General features: G+C 33.3%; 1 protein-coding gene across 1 annotated transcript in view; it reads right to left on the bottom strand.

The window, feature by feature from the left end:
* The window catches only part of LOC308643458 (cadherin-related family member 4-like), a gene marked incomplete at both ends in the record, with an annotated part of 106,925 nt that overhangs the window by 47,246 nt on the left and 39,156 nt on the right, over positions 1-20,523 (bottom strand). The window contains 6 exons of the mRNA XM_081283293.1: positions 4,211-4,356; positions 4,823-5,041; positions 5,772-5,877; positions 11,945-12,101; positions 14,615-14,795; positions 19,997-20,142. Of these exons, the coding sequence (XP_081139419.1) occupies positions 4,211-4,356; positions 4,823-5,041; positions 5,772-5,877; positions 11,945-12,101; positions 14,615-14,795; positions 19,997-20,142 (955 nt within the window). The remainder of the gene's footprint in view (positions 1-4,210; positions 4,357-4,822; positions 5,042-5,771; positions 5,878-11,944; positions 12,102-14,614; positions 14,796-19,996; positions 20,143-20,523) is intronic.

The raw sequence follows: 20,523 nt of genomic DNA, 5'->3' as shown, positions 1-20,523 counted from the left end.
ATTTTAGATGTAAAGAAAATCACACAGCTTTCCACGTTCCAGAAATGAAGTAAGCATCTGGCCACGGGAGAGTCGCTGTACTCCAGTTTGGAAATAAAGGGCATGTGTTTGGTAACAGTTTCTTCAAAAGAATTACAGAAAAGACAGCGATGATTTAGAAACTATCCTCTAAGGAAATTTATCATGCTCTTTGCAGGAGACAAAACAGCCTTCAATTTTGTATGCAAATTCTTGTCAGCAAGTACATTATGGTGTAATAGACAATATATGATCATGCTATGAAATTGTTTTTGTTTGGATTTTTTTGTTTGTTTGTTTTGTTTTGACATTGGTAAAGATATTCTTGATTTGGTTTTCTTTGGATCCAGGTAGGCACATTATTAGTGTGAAGACTGATTTACTTACATGAGTGCTATAGGTACAAAACTTTTTGTCTTTGACTAGATAAAACCACATTGCCTTTTTGTTACTTGCTTTGTGTCACAGGACAGACCTCCTTTTATATGAATTGTTTTGCAAACTGAGTTATTAGTCATTCTAATCCCATTTATGTAATAATTTATCATGAACCTACTATCTTATATCGTGGATCCTAGAACTACTATTGTATTTCACTGACCTATATATGTATTGACAAGGAATAGATCTTTTAAAAATATTATAGATTTCTAACTTTGTGTATTTGGTAAAACAGATTGGGGTTTGTCTTAGTCTTCTTACACTGCCATAACACAAAACCATAGACTAAGGGTTTAAAAAAACCACATTTATTCTCTCACAGTTTGTTTTAGTCAGCTCTCTTGTTGCTGTGATCAAAAAGACCTCACAAAAACAATCAGAGGGAGAAAAGTTTATTTGGGGGCTTATTGTTTCAGAGGTCTCAGTCCATAGACTGCTGGCTCCATTTCTTGGGCCATAAAGTGAGGCGAACATCAAGGCAGAAGTGTGTGGGAGAAAAGTGACTCAGGACATGGCAAGGAAGCAGAGAGAGTGAACTCCACTGGACAAGAACAAAATATATACCCCAAAGGCAGTCCCTAGGGACCCATCTCCTCCAGCCACACTCTAGCTTCCTGCAGTTACCACTTAGTTAATCCCCTGTCAGGGGATTAATTCAGTGACTGTATTAAGGCTCTCATAACCCAATCATTTAACCTCTAAACCTTGCCTGTCTCACACATGAGCTTTTGGGTGACACCTCACATCTAAACTATAACACTGTTCCAGAGAGTGGGAAGTCCAAGATCAAGGTCTGGCAGTGCTTAGTCTCTGGTGGGGGTATTTTCCAGGATGCAGGCAAACACGTTCTCACGTGACCCTCACTTGCAGGGGAGAGTAGGCTCTCTGTTGTCTCTACCTACAAGAACACTAATCCCATCAGGCTAGAGCCTCACATTCATCTCTTCATCTACCTCTAAATCTTAACACGCCTCAACAAGACTCCTAAAGTACAAGAAGTAAAATCAATAATCGAGAAATGAGATAGTATCAAACTAAAAACTAAAAAGCTTCTTCACAGCAAAGCAAACAATCAAGAACATGAAGAGAGAGCCTACAGAATAGGAGAAAATCTTTTCCACCTGCACCTCAGGTGGAGGATTAATTTCCAGGACATACAAAGAGCTCAAAAAACTTAATACCAAAAACCAAATAACCCAATCAACAAATGAGCAAAGGAACTGAACAGGCACTCACAGAAGAAGAAATAATAATGGTCAACAAATACATGAAAACATGTTCAATATCTCTAACAATTAAATAAATGCAAATTAAAACTCCACTGATATTCCATTTCACTCCACCCAGAATGGCAATTATCAAAAATATAAGCAATAATAAGTGCTGACGAGGATGTGGGGGAAAAGGTACACTTATACATTTTGCTGGGTGGAACTGCAAACTGGTGCAACCACTCTGGAAATTTGTATGACAATTCCTCAGAAAACTTAGAATGGAACCACCAGTTGACCCAGTTATCCCCTCCTCGGTATATATATATCCAAAAGGCTTAAAATTATCATACTACAGTGATACGGCCACATCTATGTTTATAGCAGCTCAATTCACAATAGCTAAACTATGGAATCAACCTTGGTACCCTTCAATAGATGAATGGCTAAAGAAAATGTAGTATAAATGCACAAGGAATATTACTCAGCTATAAAGAAGAATTAAATTATGGCATTTTCTGGTAAAGGGATGGAACTGGAGACTATCATGCTAAGTGAAATAAGCAAATCACCCAAAAAACCAAATGCCAAATGTTCTTTCAGATATGCAGATGCTAAAAATAGAAGTTCATTGGATTAGACAAAGGGGAATAAGGGAAGGGAGGGAGCATGGGAATAGGAAGACAGTAGAATGAATTGGACATAACTTTCTTATGTGCATACATGAATACATGACCAGTGAAATTCCACATCAAGTACAACTGCAAGAGTGGGATCCTAATTAGAATAAGTTGCACTTTGTGCATGTATAATATGTCAAAGTATACTCTAGTGTTATGTTTTCTATTCTATTTTTTTACTTTAAAAGGAATTTTAAAAATCCTAACACAGATACAAATAACCCTCAAAAACATCACACTGGGTTTAGAGCTTCAATGTATGGTTTTGAGATGGAGTGTAATCATTCAGTTCATAAAAGGGGTAATCTTTTATTAAAGACAGATTTTTACTGTTTGTTCATTTCTATGGATGAAATCTAGATTCACAGACTTACCTATGAATGAAGTTGTATTATTATGTTTCTCTTCATATGTCAAGATTTAATCTTTTTGGGAACAAGGTCTACTTTATAAACAATTGCATCATATTGGGGAATATGGACCTCAACTTATTTTTCTGAAATATTTTTATGTTTTCCCACCCTAAGTTTGTTTGAAAGTATTAGAAAAAGGTATTTAAATTCAATAATGACATCTCAGGCATAAGTTAAGCCCACCCATAAGATGGTAGGAAATGTATAGTTTTTGCCTCATCTCAAGAAATTCAGTACTCATTCCTGTATAAATTCTTTTTAGTTCCAAAAAAGAAGAAATCTGAATGGTTTTATAGATGAAGAACAAAGAGATACTTTGCTCTCATACCTACTGGAACATAGGGGTTTACATACAAAATGAAAATGGCAATAACCAGTTTAAAGTAGTACAGGCAGCAAGGGCATAATACTGATACTCGAGCTATAACTCAGTATACTTGGGGTGTATTATTTTGGAATCTTGCGTAAGGAAAAGAGGTTCATTAGCTTCTAACATCGTTGAGTCATGGTTGAAACCATTCGAGTCACTTCATTAAATTTCTCTCCACAAAGATTTTGGCCTGGTTTATTGTGTTTTCCAGACATAATGGGCCTATGGTGGGAATTATAACACTGAGTCATGGACAATGCTCACTATTTTAGCTCACCAAGAGCACATATGAAAGTGTTCACCATGCAGGAGTATGCACAGACTCTAAACTATGTCTGTGGCTTTAAATCTTCTTTTATTAGATGTTATTGCCTTTTCTAAAGGATCCAGGGCTAGAATTCATACTGTTCTCAAGTAGCAAAAAAGAATGCAAACAACACCATAAGATAAAGAAAAACTGGCACTCTCTGTAACATTTTTTTCTTTCTGTACAGTTCCACCAATTAAAGTATGGAACTGTATTGATGTAAGTGTTGAACAAGCCAAGTCAAATTTATTCTTGCATTAAATATTTTAAAAACACTTAAAAGTCCTTTCCTTTCTGCTTCATGTTTTTGAAACTCTGTAGCAGATGTCTCAGAATCTTTACTAGTGAAAATATTAAGATATTTCTTCAGTGAAAACCAGAGGGAGAGACAGAGAAATAGACTAAAATATGATGTCAGAGCAACCTCCAAAAACTCTAAGAGTATAAGTTTCTTTGTTTATTTATGAAAATATATTTATCCACAGACTGATTCTTCATTTAACTTAAATACCACCAGAGGTATCAGGCATTCTTTATCTAACTTCAGATTTATAGGACAATCAAATTAACTTATAAGTCAAATTGATTAGTTTGCATATAGTGTCAATTTTGTCATTGTTTGTTACAGTAAAAATTGCATCACTCTATGAATTTAGGTCCATGTTGAGGACACTGAACTAAAACCGTTCACATTCATCCTTTAATTTTATTTCCCAAGAACATGTGCCTCCTAAGGGATAATAGCATCGTAAGAAGTAGCTCATTCTTACCAGAACATTGATGGTCACCTGAGCAGTAGCCCTTCTTTGTCTGAAGGGGTCAGGAATGGCATCCTTGTCCAAGTCTGCAATCCTGACGGTTATCTTATACTGTGATTCCACTTCCCTGTCTAGTGAATCTAGTAGCTTTATCATGCCTGACACGAAAATAATGGGAAACTTGTTACCCCAGTATTACCAAACATCCTCAATGTATGCTGAATTATGAACTATATAAATGAAATATAATCATTACAATAACAGATGGAAATTAACTAGTACAAAACAATGTAGTTATACATTCATTCTTCCAAAGCATAATTTTGCAGCCAAATCACAACAGATGTTAATTAATAGTCTTTTAGTCACATTATTAGGTATATAGGACATACATGCACACAGACTTTCTGGAGTTCAATATTTCAAAGATCAGAGCATCCATACTTTCCTTATAGTACCTGAGAATTTACAGATACATGTCACACATCAAGGTGAAGACAGCATAATTCAAGAGAGAGTTTACTGAAGATGGTCTAATTCTCACCATTTCTATATAAAATAGATTCCAAATGAGCACATGTGACCTCTTTATTTTTATTACTGATTGATGTGTTTTTACAATACCTGTATCTGGTTCAATGTAAAATTTGGGAGGAGTTCCCACATTGCCTCCAACAATGGTATATTTTAAGTTGTTAAATGGCCAGTCTGCATCTGTAAATGTAATTTTTCCAACTAGTGCATCAACTGGACTATTTTCAAATATAGTGAAGGTAACCGATGTAGTTCCAACTGGATTCAGTTCATTTATGCGACTCACCCTTACAATGATTGTAAGAATAGCTATGGAAAAAAAATGTACATAAAAAACATAGTTGGGGTAATCATGTCTCTGATATTCTTTATTTTCCTTTTCTGTTTTACTAATACCTTAAATATTAAATATTTGGATTACAAATCATATTTATGTTGATGTTTCATTATTAAATTTTACCTTTTAAATTATAGAGCATTTAAAGTTAAATTTAGATTAAAATACTTTATTAACTGCTTTTGAACACCTGTCAAAACAATGTGTTCTATAGTATGATTATACTAATCATATATTCTAAATTAAAAATCACAGTTTATCATGGACAACATAGTGTTCAATGATTGGAATATGATTAAATTATTCCATCCTGACAATATAGTCAATAATAAACAAAATGCAATTTACTCTGAGAATCTGAATATTAGTATTTTCTCTAATGCAGAATTAAAAAAAATTCTTTGGAAATCTTTCAAATACACAAAGATTACAGAAAAGGTTCATCTTTGACATCCTCTTCAAATAACTTCAAATTTCTATATGACACATTTGAACATTATTATCTAACCTGGTTCCAGTTTTAATGTAGTCTTCTGGGTTATAAATAGTAGTACATATGCAGTAAATAAGTTAATATAATATCAATCTATGTGCTTTAATGCAACAGATAATAGGAAGATTTTAAATATAAAATACTAAGAAAAATACTAGGCATTTTATGTAACTCAAATTATTTAATATTTCAATTTGTTAACTTCTTACTTGAGAGTGCAGGACTTCCTTCATCAGAAACTCTCACAAACAATGTATATTTGAAGTGCATTCCTGCAAAAATAGCATTATCAAAATCTAAATGTGTAGATCCAATCTGTAGGTGAAAAATATGAACAACAACAATTTTGATTAAACATCTATTTTTCAACTACATGAATCCAAAGCTAAGAGATGTGACAAATAAGTGAAAAATGAGGATGTACAGAGTATTGTGCAATAGAAATAGAATATGGGTCACAAGCACAAGTCGCATGTGTGATTTTAACTTTTCTAGAATCCCATTTAAAAATTAAAAACAAGTGAAATTAACTTTAATAAAGATTCTTATTTAATCAAACATATACAAAATACTGTCATATCAACATGTAGTCAACATCAAAAATATTGGAGATGTTGACATTTGTTTGTTAGTACTAATTCTGGGAAATCCATGACTTATTTCACAATTGCAGGTTATTTTTATTTGAATAAACCACATTTCTAGAATTCCAAGGCATACATAGCTATAGGCTTCTATAAATTTATTTAAATTAATATTATTACATATTTGGGTAGTTTATATTCTTAAGTTATATTGTCAAGTATAATAATAGCAAAACTAGGGTATTATATTTCATGTTCTTTGGTTTTCACTGATTCATTTACGATAGGTTTCCCCATTTCCCACAATCTCTTCATAAACACAGATGATCTCCAAATTACCATGGTTAAACTTACAAGAGTTTTATAGTAGTGCCAAAATTATGTGTATTTATTAGAAATGTACTTCAAGTTTTGAATCTTGATTCCTGGGCTAGTGATTAGTAGTATGATATTCTCTTTTGAGTCTGGGCAATGGCAGTTAACCATAGCTCTGTCAGCTATACCTATCATGAGGGGAACCAATCAATTTTCTGCAGTGTTCTGTGCTGATAAGCTGTGATGTTCTTTAGGGTTAGTTATTACATGCATTTTCAACTTACAACATTCACAATTTAAGATGAGTTTAATCTGAACATAACCCCATTATAAGTCGAGAAGCATCTGTAGTTACTATGTTGTGTATTTAAGATTTGTTAAAAGAAGCTGTCATGACTTTCTTAGCATTCTTCAAAATGAATTAGATCTGGGTTAGTATTAGTGGGAATAATCTCCCAGAAGTAAGCTTTGAATTGCAAGCTTCAAAATCATGCAAAAACAGAACTTGAGACTGACTCTGTGAGAGAGGTCAAAGCATCTCATATTTTTGCTCTTTCCCTTTACTCTCCAGGGAAGGATGTGCAGGGCAGGCATGATGTTTTCAGGATCTTTAACAATGTTAAATGTAAGGGGCAATCTGAGAGTCTTCCCTCCACAGCTCGTGCATAATCACACAATCCTCTGGGTGGTCATAGAATAGACTAGATGTGAGACCATCTCAGGGAAGAGTGGAAATAATATGATTGCATTCTGTGCCTCCAAGCTTTTCTGAGGTCCTTTTTGTGCGTCAGCCACATCCACATTAACTATTTTTCAAACCAGTCAGCATTATTAGGCAGGGGAGTTACGTGTAGCAATTAAGTGATTAGTTGGGACAGAAAAGCATAGAAGAATAGCATTGTTTAAGATTCTGGGTTTCAAGAATTTGAGAAATTAGGGACCGTAAATAAGTCAAGTGGGAGAAAAAAATAATTTCTTTGTGCATGAAGAAGAATATTAGGTGGTCTATAAGGTCCTTTTCAATGTTAAAATTCTGTAGTCTGCATTCTAAGTGTCCAAAGGAAGGTAACATAAAGAACGGCAATGGCACTGAACCAGGTATCAGTCAGAAAGTTAGTAATTCACCCTGGTAATTGTCCTCCAAAATTACTACATGCTTTTGCTCACCCTGTTTATACTATGGAAATATGGAAAATAGAAATAAATTGAACATTGAGAAAAACTACAACTACTATAAGAAGATAATCAAAGGCACACACAAATATATATGAATAAATAAATATAACATGGCAGAGCCCTACAGAAATGTTACTGGGAGAGTTAATATTCCACATGGTAAAAAAAAAAAAAAAAAAAAAAAGTTAATTGACTCCTTGCTAACTTCCAAACCACAAAATTAATGTCTGTTTTTCCAACAATTTAGGTATGAAGGTCATTGGTTAAAATATTTATAGGAAAATATCCTATATCATATTATGCTTGAATACATCACACAAATCAATAAGGAAAATAAAGCAATAATGGATAAATACATGTTCATCCTGTTCATACAAGTACCCTGTCCAAATACTTGCTGTTTCTTCACACAATGGTGAATATATAAAAAGATCTACAATCTTTATTACCAAACAAGCTAAACATCATAATATGTATGAGAATACCAGATATTGAAATAAGGCACTGAAGAAGAACCATGCTTAAACATTACTGATGAGAGTTCAAGCTGATACAACCAACCAATATGGAAAACAACTTGATACTACTTCATGTAATTAAATGATATAACCTAGAGTACATGTTGCATGAAAGAACCAAAGGAAATGCATAATAATATTCATAATAATATTACACATAATAAGCAAAAATTAGAAGGAACTTCAAACTTGCATTTTTGGGAGAAAGACTAGAATCACCCAACAGAATATTAAAGAATAATATGGAACATTATAATAATCATATTGATTGATATGATCCATATAGAGACAGTCATTAGAAGCACAACATAAATATCAAGTTATGAATCTGCATATATTATATCATTTCTTTTAAAGCTTTTCAATATAGTTCAGGAATACATACATGGTTGATAAAACTAAATTCTTCAAGGTAGTAACAAACACAAAATTCAATATACCTATTTTCTCAGTAAGACAAGTGACAGGGCTCCCTGGCTACTAAGCTATGCTGCCGGCCTATGGGTCCCTGCCCAGAACTGGCAAAGGAGTAGTGGGGCTGCAAAGTGGCAGCCCAGATGAGTCCGGCTGAAGGAGTAAGCACGGCCCCCCACCACGCAGGCATGGTGGGCCTGAGGCACTGTGAGGCAAGGCTTGCCAAACTATCATCCTTCAGCCAGGCCTGGGCATAATACTGGTACCCTGCTGCAAGAGCCTACTCCACACAGTTTGCCCAGAACCTGCAAACATGGAACACCCCAGGACCTCAACCTGAGGCTTCCTGACTGGTGGCAAGAAAATGGAAGGGAGGCTGACCTGAATGGAAATCGGGGCTCAAGAGCTGACCAATAGCATTTGTGATTCCAAACCTTAATTAGCATCAACTTAGACCAATTACATTGGTACTCTTTTCAAACCATAATTAACATAAGTTTGGACCAATAGCAGTGGCCCAAAAGCTATATAAACACCTAAACTAGTACAGTTGGAGCGAGAAAACCTGCTTTCAGGTCCTTTCCGGCGCTGCTGGAGTTCTGTTCCTGTTTCTGACTATCAGTTAAATCCTGCTCTTACACTCACTCATTCTGGTCTGAGGATTTCACAAGACAAGAACCCAGAAAGAAGAAAAAATTGAAGGTAAGTCTCTGGGGTCTGCTACAACATTGGAGGGCATGGCCAGATATTAAGAGCTGCAACACTTCTTGGCTGCAGAGACCCGCAATCTTAGCAGACCCCATCCACCAACTGCCAGAGAATGAGTTTCCTCTCAAAAGGAGAGGAAGTTTCACAAGGAGAAGGGTGGGAACAGGTAAATTGGTGTTAGTGATTTTGTAATTCTGAAGTGCAGGGATGGATTCAGTGATTCATTTCATTACTATGCTGCATAATTTGCAAATCTGTTAATTATGTTATCTTAAAAATATCAGATCATCCTTAGACAATAATAATTAAGAATGGAATGACTAACAAAATACATAGGATGGGGTGATTTTTCACATCAATGTCCATTAAAGAGAAATAACCTAATAAAATACAAGACTAACAATACTGACTTAGAGAAATATTCATTTCATTACCTTACTTAAAAGTTAAATCTATTGCATATGAAATCATTTGGATTAATTAAATAGTAATTCACTGTTAAACATTAAAATTATACATTTATTCCTGGTATCCTGGTGAAAATCATTCCTTAATTAATCGAGATAACTTTAAGTTAATATACACTAGTCTACTAGAGCTTTAATCATTATTTTAAAATAAAGTTTTGATGCTTATTATGAATCCACATTTTGAATGACTGCTAGAGCTGTTTCTCCTCTTAATATAATACACATGCCAAAGGATGGTAAAAAGAACTAATCACCTCTACTTTTACATTTTAAAAAACTCAAGTTCTAGATTGCAGTCTTTTGTGAGTTTAAAACTTAAGCATTTTTGGAAAACTAAATAGGTTTTCTTTCTATATTCTGCTAATAGATGTTTAATTCACTAAGCATTAAAAGTGTCTTTCTTTTTACAAACTGGCTTTTCTTCCCTTGCTGCTATAGCAAGATTAGCATGTTTACCATTTTAATAACCCTTTTTGAATTTAATATCCCATTTAAGAAAATTGCAATTATACTCAATCCAGTCATATAGTAATTGGGAGAAAAAGATAAAGGGGTTATATCACATATCAATAAGTTAATTGAAGTTAATATTCTACAATCTCCAGGGAAAGGTAGGGAAATCAATGGTTTTCATTCTGTGAATATTGAGACTAGATTTATGTTTAGTCAAAATTAGAGTATATCCAATACAATAATTTTGCTATTGTTTATTTGTATAATTTTGGTTGTTTTATTTGTTTCATTTTTGTTAGAGTTGTCCAAATAGGAAGAATTCAAAGATATATTAGATAGTGCCATGATTTTCACCTTCCTAATTGAGAATATTTTAATACCACATTATTTTTCATTATTATCAGGATATGTATGTGTATGTATATATATATATATACATATATATGTATATATATATATAATATAGTTTATATGAATCCATTTTAATATTCTGGTCATATAAGCAATATCTTCTTACTACAAAGAATTGTGAAAAGGTAACCTTGATGCACTTGGCAGTAATTTGTTACTAAATCCTGTCAATGGCTTAAAAATGTTTTGAAATTTCAATTTTGTTTATTTATGATTCATTAATTCAGTCTTGATTAATATGTATCCACCCAGCACCAAATATGTCATGCTCCTAGTTTAATAACAAACTTTCTTCTTTTACTCTAATTGGGAAAACAGAGGTGAAATATGTGAGTAGTGCCAAGGTTGGAGAGCTATAAAATGCTGTGAGAAGCCAAGGAGAGGCACCTCATCCAAACATGAAAGAGAAAAAACATCAGGGATGGCTTCCTAAAAGAAATGTTAATGCAAATTATGAAGGTTGTGCAAAAGGGGACATGGGAAATGGGGATACAAAAAAAAGCTAGGGTGGATTTTGAACAGCATTAAGATTGAAAGGCAGAAGTGAAAGACATCACAGTATTTTAATGTCATGAAAATTATTCTGTACCTCAATCACAGTGTGGGACAGCAAGTGGTAAAGATACAGGGGTTTGTTTGAAATGCATCTTGGGTAGAAGTTCAATTTCAATGAAATCAGTATAAAAACTAAGTGAAAAAGTACTTCTTACTTATATTTCACTCATCCAGTCCATGTTGTGTTGTTCATAAGCTAATTGTTCAGATAAGCAACATTTTTATCACTGCGTTGAACACAGTACATAATTTAACTTCCTGTTCTTTTAAAAAATATATGATATAGCAACATGTAGAATGACTTTATCCTCAAAACTTACAGGAAATAAAATCTATATTTCCCCAATTGGTAAAATATTTTAGCTACTGCATATTCCAGGATATAGCAATAAGTATGCACAATTATTCTAATTATATACCAACCTCACTAGTTATTTAATATATTTATTATATGTTTATTAATATATATATCCAACACAATATATCCAAAACAACTCAAAGGAGTAGACAGTATTTCATCACAGAACCATTTGTTGAAGGAAATTTGTAACCTTCCTAGTTCAGTTCACAAGATTAAAATTGCATTCCATTGTTCATCTCAAAGCAAGATATGTTGTTGGCAATTTCAGGTTCAGTTGAAAATTCAGGAACAAATTCTGCCATCAGCTATTTGAACTACTGTAGTTCATTAAGAATTTAATAATAATAAAAATAAAATGTTTTTCTATTTAAGGTTAATTACAGGGTCACATTCAGAGAGCAATTTTAAAGTACTTACCCTCAGTTCATTGTTTGTGAGAGTAAAGGTTTTATTTGAAAAAGTATCCATAATCAAATGATAAGTTATGTTGTTATTAGGAAGAGTTCCATCCTTATCTGTGCATGTTAGAGACACTAAAAGAGTTTCAGATGGGATGTTTTCAGAAAGTTCAATTCTGTAATGAGTAAAACACAAGAAAAAATGTGGTATAACATGTTAATCAAGATTTACGCAGATGATAATATTTAGCATAAAAGATGTTTTAAAATGTGTTCACAGTTTAAATAACCACTTTGCGAATAAGAAAATCATAGTGTTGATAAATAATTGTATAATAAATTATCTGGCATTCTTGTTGAGGCCAAAGGAAATGAAGTATTATCATGTTGAATAAATAAGCAGCAAATTAGTAAAATATACATATTATTGAACAAAATGACAATTTGTACCCTGTAGCAGATACCATACCATTGTCTTCATTTTTAAAATAAGGAACTGAGAATTCCTTGCTATTAAATTTACAGGAGGGTGAGCTGGAGCTTTGATTCTGACCAATATTCATATTTCCCTCTGTATGTCCCACTTATAGCTCCTGCACTTGGCTTATATGGAGTCTACTGGCAAGTGAAATGCAAAGGAAGACTGTGCATCAGCTCTAGGTAAGATAGTTACAATTTGGAGTACTTTCCACATGTTCTCCCTCCCTTCTGTCCATGTGGTGGGGAGCAAAAGGGACTAACATTGCAAAGCAAAATTACTGAACAAACTGGGATCCCTGAATCAGTGTGGAGGAGTGCCAACAGTATGGCCAACAAGCCTGCGTTGTTCTTCCCATAAGAGGCAAGGACATGCTTATTAAATTTAGCCATTGATATGTACGTTTTAATTCATTAACAGCAATTAAGTGGAAAATATTGTGATGAGTTCAAATGACTATAATTGTATGTTTTCCTCAGTTGTCAAAAGGTATTATTAATTTAATCATTGAAAATACCTTAGTACTAAAAAATAATGAAATAAAAGATGAATTTTTAAATTTGTTAATGTGAAGAAAGTTCTGGAAACTAAATTTTATAATATTCCTTCAATAAGAATCTATAGGCTACTAGCTGGAATAGAAAGAGAAGGGAAGCCAGGCGCAGTGGCACAGGCCTGTAATCCTAGCGACTCTGGAGTGTGAGACAGGAAGATCTCAAGTTCAAAGCCAGCCTCAGCAAAAGTGAGATGCTAAGCAACTCAGTGAGACCCCATCTCTAAATAAAAATACAAAATAGGGCTGGGGATGTGGCTCTGTGGTCAAGTACCCCAGAGTTCAATCCCTGGTATCAGCACCCCCTGCCAAAAAAAAAAAAAAAAAAAAAAAAAAAAGTGAAAGGGAACTACTACTACAGAGTGTGCAGAAATATTGTTTGTTATTTCACCTTTTTTTTTTTTTTTTAGCAAAACAACAGGGACAAAAAGTTTACAAAGTAAAACTTGATTCTTTTTGAACCTTAAATTTATTTTTTACCTGGTACATAAAAACATGAAAATGATACATATTCATGAGTACTGTGTGATGTTTTAATATACGCATACCCTGTGCAATGTTTAAACATATCTGTCACTTCAAACATTTATCATTTTTATGGTGAAAGCTTTTGAAATCCTTTCTTTCAGCTTTTGAAATTCACCGCATGTTACCATTATCTATAGTCACCCTGTTATGCAATAGCACACCAGTACTTATTAATTTAACTGAAACTTAGTACCTGTCGATCAGCCTTTCCTTTCTGTCCTCCCCACTGCTGTGCCAGCCTCTAATAGCCACCATTTGACTACTGACTTCTATGAGATGGTAAAGGTTTTGAATCTTGAAGTACAACAGAGCAAAGACACTTTTTTCATATTTGGATTTTTTTATTGTTTTATTACTATAAGATGATCAAGTACATATCTGCATTTTTTCCACAAAATATTGTTTAAAATGGGAGATAAGTAATTCGAGGGCAAACTACCCAAAACCTTTCATAACATATAAAATATCATTTCTGCTTTTAAAGTGAAAATTCTGGCGAAGCAGGAGCTTCCCTTTCAACACTTACAGGACTATCTAAATTTTATTGCATGTAGTTGACATTAATCCCATCCTGGTGACCTTTTGATGCTGGAAGCACACATTTTTATGGTTTCCTCAGGTTTTCTACATATGAGTTAAAAATTTGTAATCCAAAATCTGAAATGCTCCAAAATCTGATAACATATGAGCACTCAAAGAATTTCAGATTTTAGAGCACTTGTTTTTCTTTTCTTTTTTTTTTTTTAAAGAGAGAGTGAGAGAGGAGAGAGAGAGAGAAGAGAATTTTTAATATTTATTTTTTAGTTCTCGGCGGACACAACATCTTTGTTGGTATGTGGTGCTGAGGATCGAACCCGGGCCGCACGCATGCCAGGCGAGCACGCTACGGCTTGAGCCACATCCCCAGCCCAAGAGCACTTGTTTTTATACATTTTTTTGAGAGCAAATAAAAGCAGATCCACTTGTTTCAATAAGGAAAAATAAAGAGAAGCTGCATATTATCTGAAAATAAGGTGAGGAACGAATGAAGGGCTTCTGCTTCCACCAGGGATGGCATGATGGTTACTCTTTATTTCTCTCTTTCATCTTTGACAAAATTTGAATCTCACATAATTGCTCCTGTAACTTACGTGTAAATATCCTGTGAGCACTGAGGTGGATTGTCATTCACATCTTGTAGTATCACTGTGAGTGACCCAGTTGTTGAATGCATCCGTTTGTTGTCATAAGCTCTAATATATAATACCCAAGACTTTGGGGTGGCTACATCCTCATAATCCAAAGGATAGGCAATTGTGACCTCTCCTGAATCTAAAAGGCAAGCAAATGAAAAGGTATTCAGCATTCACAAGATGAATAATTTATGATTTAAAATAATGGCATGGATAAAATAGTTCTAGGAACAAAATAAAGGTCAGTTGTTGACCTGTTGTAGCTCCCAAGTGAGTTACATACAACTTTGGATTTGTGAAGAATAGAAGTTGGATAAGTGACAGGGGAAGAGAGAAGCCTCCTGAGCTGTGTAGATCAGATGGTATTTTGCAGAAGGGTTGTGAGGAGTACACTGTGAAGCCTAGGCTGAGTGTGGAAAAATGAGCACAGAAATCGAGAGAGAAGATTGGGGTGGCTTGGATGTGGCTAAGTGGATGTGTGTGAAACTGTGGATAGTACACTGAGAAAAAGAACAAAAAGAAAAATTGATATTAATTTAATTAGGAACTGTTTTTTAAATCATTTTTTATTGTATCTACATTTTCAGAGCATGTAACATGTACAATACACTGTCTCCTTTATAAACAGTGTTTTTTTATTCTAAATGTAAACGCATACTTGATGCTTGATGTCATTTCTCACATTGATAGCTCTCCAAGCATTTTGGATGTCTAGAGTACTTTCCCTAATGAATTCTTGAAGAAAAACTATAGGCATAATATTTCTTTATTGATTTCACCTTCTGAAAATTTTATCTGCTATCTTTATCTGTGAAGTCATTTTGCTGGATATAAATTTTCAACTCTCATTTTGTGTTTTCATGTTTCCTAAGTATGTTACTTCATTAATTGATAGAAAAAATGTTGTAAAAAGGTTTGTTTACAGTATGATTATCATTCTCTTATGAGTGACTTAGGCTTTTTGCCTAAAGACTCAAACACTTTTCTTAACATCTAAGTTAACATCTAATAATATACTGGAATGTGTTTCAAATTTAGTCATTCTGGGTTGATTTTTCCAAGAACCTCACATTTCTCGTAATATGCAGCTTCAAATCTCTTATTATACGAAATATATTCTTTTTCCATGTTTTCTTAAAGTTGCAGTATAATTACACATAATAGTGAGATTTGTTGCTACATATTCATATATTCACAAAAGATAACAATATTTGGTCAGAGTCATTCCCCAGTATTTCCCCTTTCCCTTACCTTCTTCCTCGCCCAGGCCCCTCCCCTATTATACTGATCTCCCTTTTTTCTTGCTTTTTTTTTTTCTTTATCCTCTCTAGCTTCCATAGAGAGAAAACATAGGACTCTTGACCTTCTGAGTTGGCTTATTTCCCTTAACATAATGTTCTCAAGTTTTATGTACTTTCCTGCAAATTACATAATTTCCATTATTTTATGGCTGAATAAAACTCCATTATTGCAAATATGTCACATTTTCTTTTTTTAAAATTTTTGGTTCATGTAGAATTTTATTTTTTATTATTTTTTAAAAGGAGAATGGGAGAAAAGTTTATTAGGTTTGCTACTCAAAATAGTAAATATCATGGATATGGGAAATTAAGTTTAATTAAATATATTATTCCCTCATGTATGCAAAGTAAATGAATGATTATTACATAGAATTTTTTAATATTTCTTTGATAAAGGTTTTCGGAATGTTATTCTTGGCTCTCAGGCACAGGCTTTTAATCTGGTTAAAAGTTTTATGACAGTTATGAAACAAAAATTGAAAGAAAGACACATAAAGTTCTTCCTTAAAGAGTCATTTTTTTCAAAAAAATAATAGATTTTTGTACTATTAATATCAAATGTTTTAATTTGTTATATCTTATCATTATAATTAATCTTCATATAAGAAAATGAAAACCTAGGTGCTTTCCATAGTTAATTTAAAATTAAAAAACTGATACACTGATAGAAGAACAATTTCAAAATTCATAGCCATGAAAACCTACTTTATCCATTTATCCATTGACGGACACCAGGTTGGCTTCATAATTTGGCTATTGCAAAGTGTGCTAATATAAATATGGTATACATGTATTATTATAGTGTGATGATTTAAATCCTTTAGACCAAAAATTGTTATAACTGGGTCTTTTGGTTGTTCCAGGCTGAGTTTTAAAGAACTTCTGTATTGATTTCCATAGTGGTTGTGCTAATTTACAGTCCTACCAACAGTGCGAAAGTGTGCCTTTTTCCCGCCTCCTCTCTAGCATTTATTATTATTTCTATTCTTGATGACTGCCATTCTGATTGGAGTGAGATGAAATTTTGGTATAGTCTAGGAATGTATTCTTGAATGACACTTTTATTTCTTGGGTCTGTTGCTTTTGTTTGCTTCCTCAGGAATTTGTAGAATATGATTTAAAGCATTGGCTTTTCTCTGCCTATCATCAACAGCTATAATATTTTTCATTTTTATTTTAAATATAATATTAGATTTTTAAATAAAAATAAACCTGTGTAGAAGGGTTTTGTTCCTGAATAATCTGAGAGTAAGTTGCTAACATAATGCCTCATCTTCTGATTTTTTTTTTGAGAGAGAGAGAGAGAGGAGAGAGGAGAAAGAGAGAATTTTTTAATATTTATTTTTCAGTTTTCGGTGGACACAACATCTTCATTTTATTTTATGTGGTGCTGAGGATCGAACCCAGCACCCCGTGCATGCCAAGCGAGCGCATTACCGCTTGAACCACATCCCAGCCCCTCTTCTGAAAAATTTGATGTATATTTCCCCAAATATACATGATACAAGCATCAAAGGCAGGAAGTTAATATCAATACATTTAATTCTGAGAGTCTCATTCAAATTTCACTGATTGTCTCCATTTTTTAATAAAAAGAAGATCCAGTTCAGAATGTTACACATTGTCATGTGTTGTTAGTCAGTTTCAACTTTTTCAACTGAAAAAAAGTTGTTAAAGTCTTCCCTTCAGTTTTACCACCTTAACCCTTTGAAAGATTTTTTAAAATAGCAGTTTTGGAGAATTTCCCTCAGATTAGATGAGCCCAAAGTTTTCTCAATTGATAAAGGTTTTAAAGCTTTTGATTAAATACCACAGAAGTTATACTTTATTCTGTCAGTTTGTTTCATTACTAATCATGTCCATCTTAATTACTTGACTAAGCAGGCATCTGCCAGTTTACTCCATTCCAAAGTTACTGTTTTGCCTTGTGCAAAATATATTGTGTGGAGAAGTATTTGAAACTACATAAGCATCCTCTACCTCATCAAACTGTCATGTTTATTTGCATATTTATATCTCTGTGGACTATGGTGTCCCATTTTATTTATGGGTTTTAATATACAATAAACTTACTTATGTTTATTTATTTATTAAATATGTTTTTTTAGTTGTTGATGGGCCTTTATTTTATATATTTGTATGTGGTACTGAGAATCAAACCCAGTGCATCACACATGCTAGGCAAGCACTCTTCCACCGAGCTACAACCCCAGCCCTATTTATTTTTATTGATACATAATATTCATAGATCTTTATGAGTACATTATGATAATTTGATATATGCATACAATGTTTAACAACCAAATCAGAGTAATAAATATTTTTATCTACTAAAATCTTAATCATTTTTTATGTTTGGGGAACTTTAATACACCTATGTTCTCATTATTTGGACATAAATCACACTGTTGTGACCAGTGATTATTCTACTGTGCTGTAGAGAGCCAGAACTAATTCTTCCTACTACCTACCTTTTGGTACCTCTTAATCTCCTTTTCATCTCCCATCCTGTGTCTTTCCAAGTCTCTTATGACCTGAGAACATGCATTATCTATCTTTTTGTCTCTTGCTTATTTCACTTAACAAAATGATATCTAGTTTTGTCTATGATGTTGCAAATGACAAGATTGCAAACTCTTTTAGAATGGAATAGTATTCCATTGTGAAAATATACTGCACGTACCTCATCCTTTCACCCATTGGTGGACACCTTGGTTGATTCTATGCATTATTATTTATTGTGATATTCCAATGGTCCTAGCATTTCCAAAATATAACCAATTTTGTCTAATTTCTTCTCCTTATTGACATTCCTTGTTATTGTTTGAGTAGGTTCTTGCATGTTTGTTCGTCCTATATTTTAACTGCTCTAGTCTCAAAAGGAACCATTCCTCTAAGGAGCTCTTGTAGGGAAATGGGACCTAGAGGTCAGTATCTGCACACAAAGTATACTTTTGCTATTGTGACATTGGGGTTCTTAAACTCTTTCAATCTTATTGTAGACACAGGTACAGAATGTATGTATGTGTATATACACATGTAGTTATGTCAATATTTTTTGTGTATTTGTGTATATTATGTATAGACACATATATACAAATATGTATATTGAAATGCATATATTCACTCTGATACCTTCAAATTTTAATTCATCCCCACCCACATGGTTTTCATTTTATATCTTAATAATTCATCTCTCCTATAGGAGTGTCAGCCTTTCCTTAATGTAGTTAGCAATCCCCCTGTATGTAAACTACTGTCCTTTCTCTGCTGCCATCTCCCTCATACCCAGTTCAAGGACCCTTCTTCCTCTCCACTTAAACTGTGACTTGCCATACCTAGCCACCCTTCCATGGGTCATCTTCCCTAACCTCAGATTCTGATCCCCTACATGGTGGTCTTTCTATTGATATGGTAGACCATTTATATTCAATCCAATTATGGGTATACCCTCTTTAAAAGATGAGAAATTTTTCTTTCTTCCTCCTCCTTGCTTTATACCTAAATTGTTAGAGGCATGAACTTCTAACTTCCAGTCATGTGAGATGGACTCAGAATTACAAGTGTCACAATCAAGCAGATTAAACTCACTACAGGTCTTCTAAAGAAATTAATCATATGAGTTTGGCTAAATTAAAACTCCTCTCCAGGAGTTATATGATAGATGGGGGTTAGGACAGTAAAACCCCAATGGGGTTATTATGCATGCAAAGTCCTAGAAGAATGTATGATATAAAAATAAATATTCAATTTATGTTAACTAGTATTCTGGTTTCCATGGGAAAGTTTACTTCTCAGAGGAAAACTATACAATAAAATCCTAGGGAATACTGTTATGGATCTGAATTGTCTGAGAGTTTCCATACTTCTGAGAAGGAAGAAATGATTACTTGTTACTTCATAGAAATATGTAAATACACTGCTAAATATTTTGAAGATGTTTTCATCCTAATAGAATGATAATCAGGCTTATTTTTAGCTAGTGAAAAATACATTATATTATACTTTCTGAAATGATTAGCCACAAAACTTTTTTTACCTTCATTTATAGAAAATTCTTTTTGTGTACCTATAAATTCATAGTGTACTGAGTCTCCTATGTCTCTATCAGTTGCTGTCAACTTGACCAGCATTGTTCCAATAGGCAGATTTTCATAAATATTTATAGGTGCATCTGGTATGTATCTGTGGGACAAGAGATTTTTTTTTATCATTCAGTATAAACAAATGTCTCTTTTCATCTATGTCATATAACAAATATTTTAAATTTCTTTTGATACATATTTTGTAACATTTTAAAGCCACTGGCCTTAAATAATTTGTAGATTATTATGTATGTAGGGAATGCTTACATATCATAAATGATCTTATAATATTTTTTCTTCTTTTCTTTTTTTTAATTTTTTTTTACCTAAACTCTTTCTCCAGTCCTTCCAATGACTAGTAAATTATACTGTTTTCCAGATGATAAAATTCTACAAACACTCTGGCAATCACATTTTCATTTCATATGTTTGGAAATATTTCAATATCAGCAAGAACTTATTGCCCAAATTCTCTTGAACT

This window comes from Spermophilus citellus (assembly GCF_964194105.1).
Source record: "Spermophilus citellus genome assembly, chromosome: 3".
NCBI classification, from domain to species: Eukaryota; Metazoa; Chordata; class Mammalia; order Rodentia; family Sciuridae; genus Spermophilus; species Spermophilus citellus.
The sequence above is the reverse complement of the archived record's forward strand: the minus strand, read 5'-3'. Positions and strand labels throughout refer to the sequence as shown.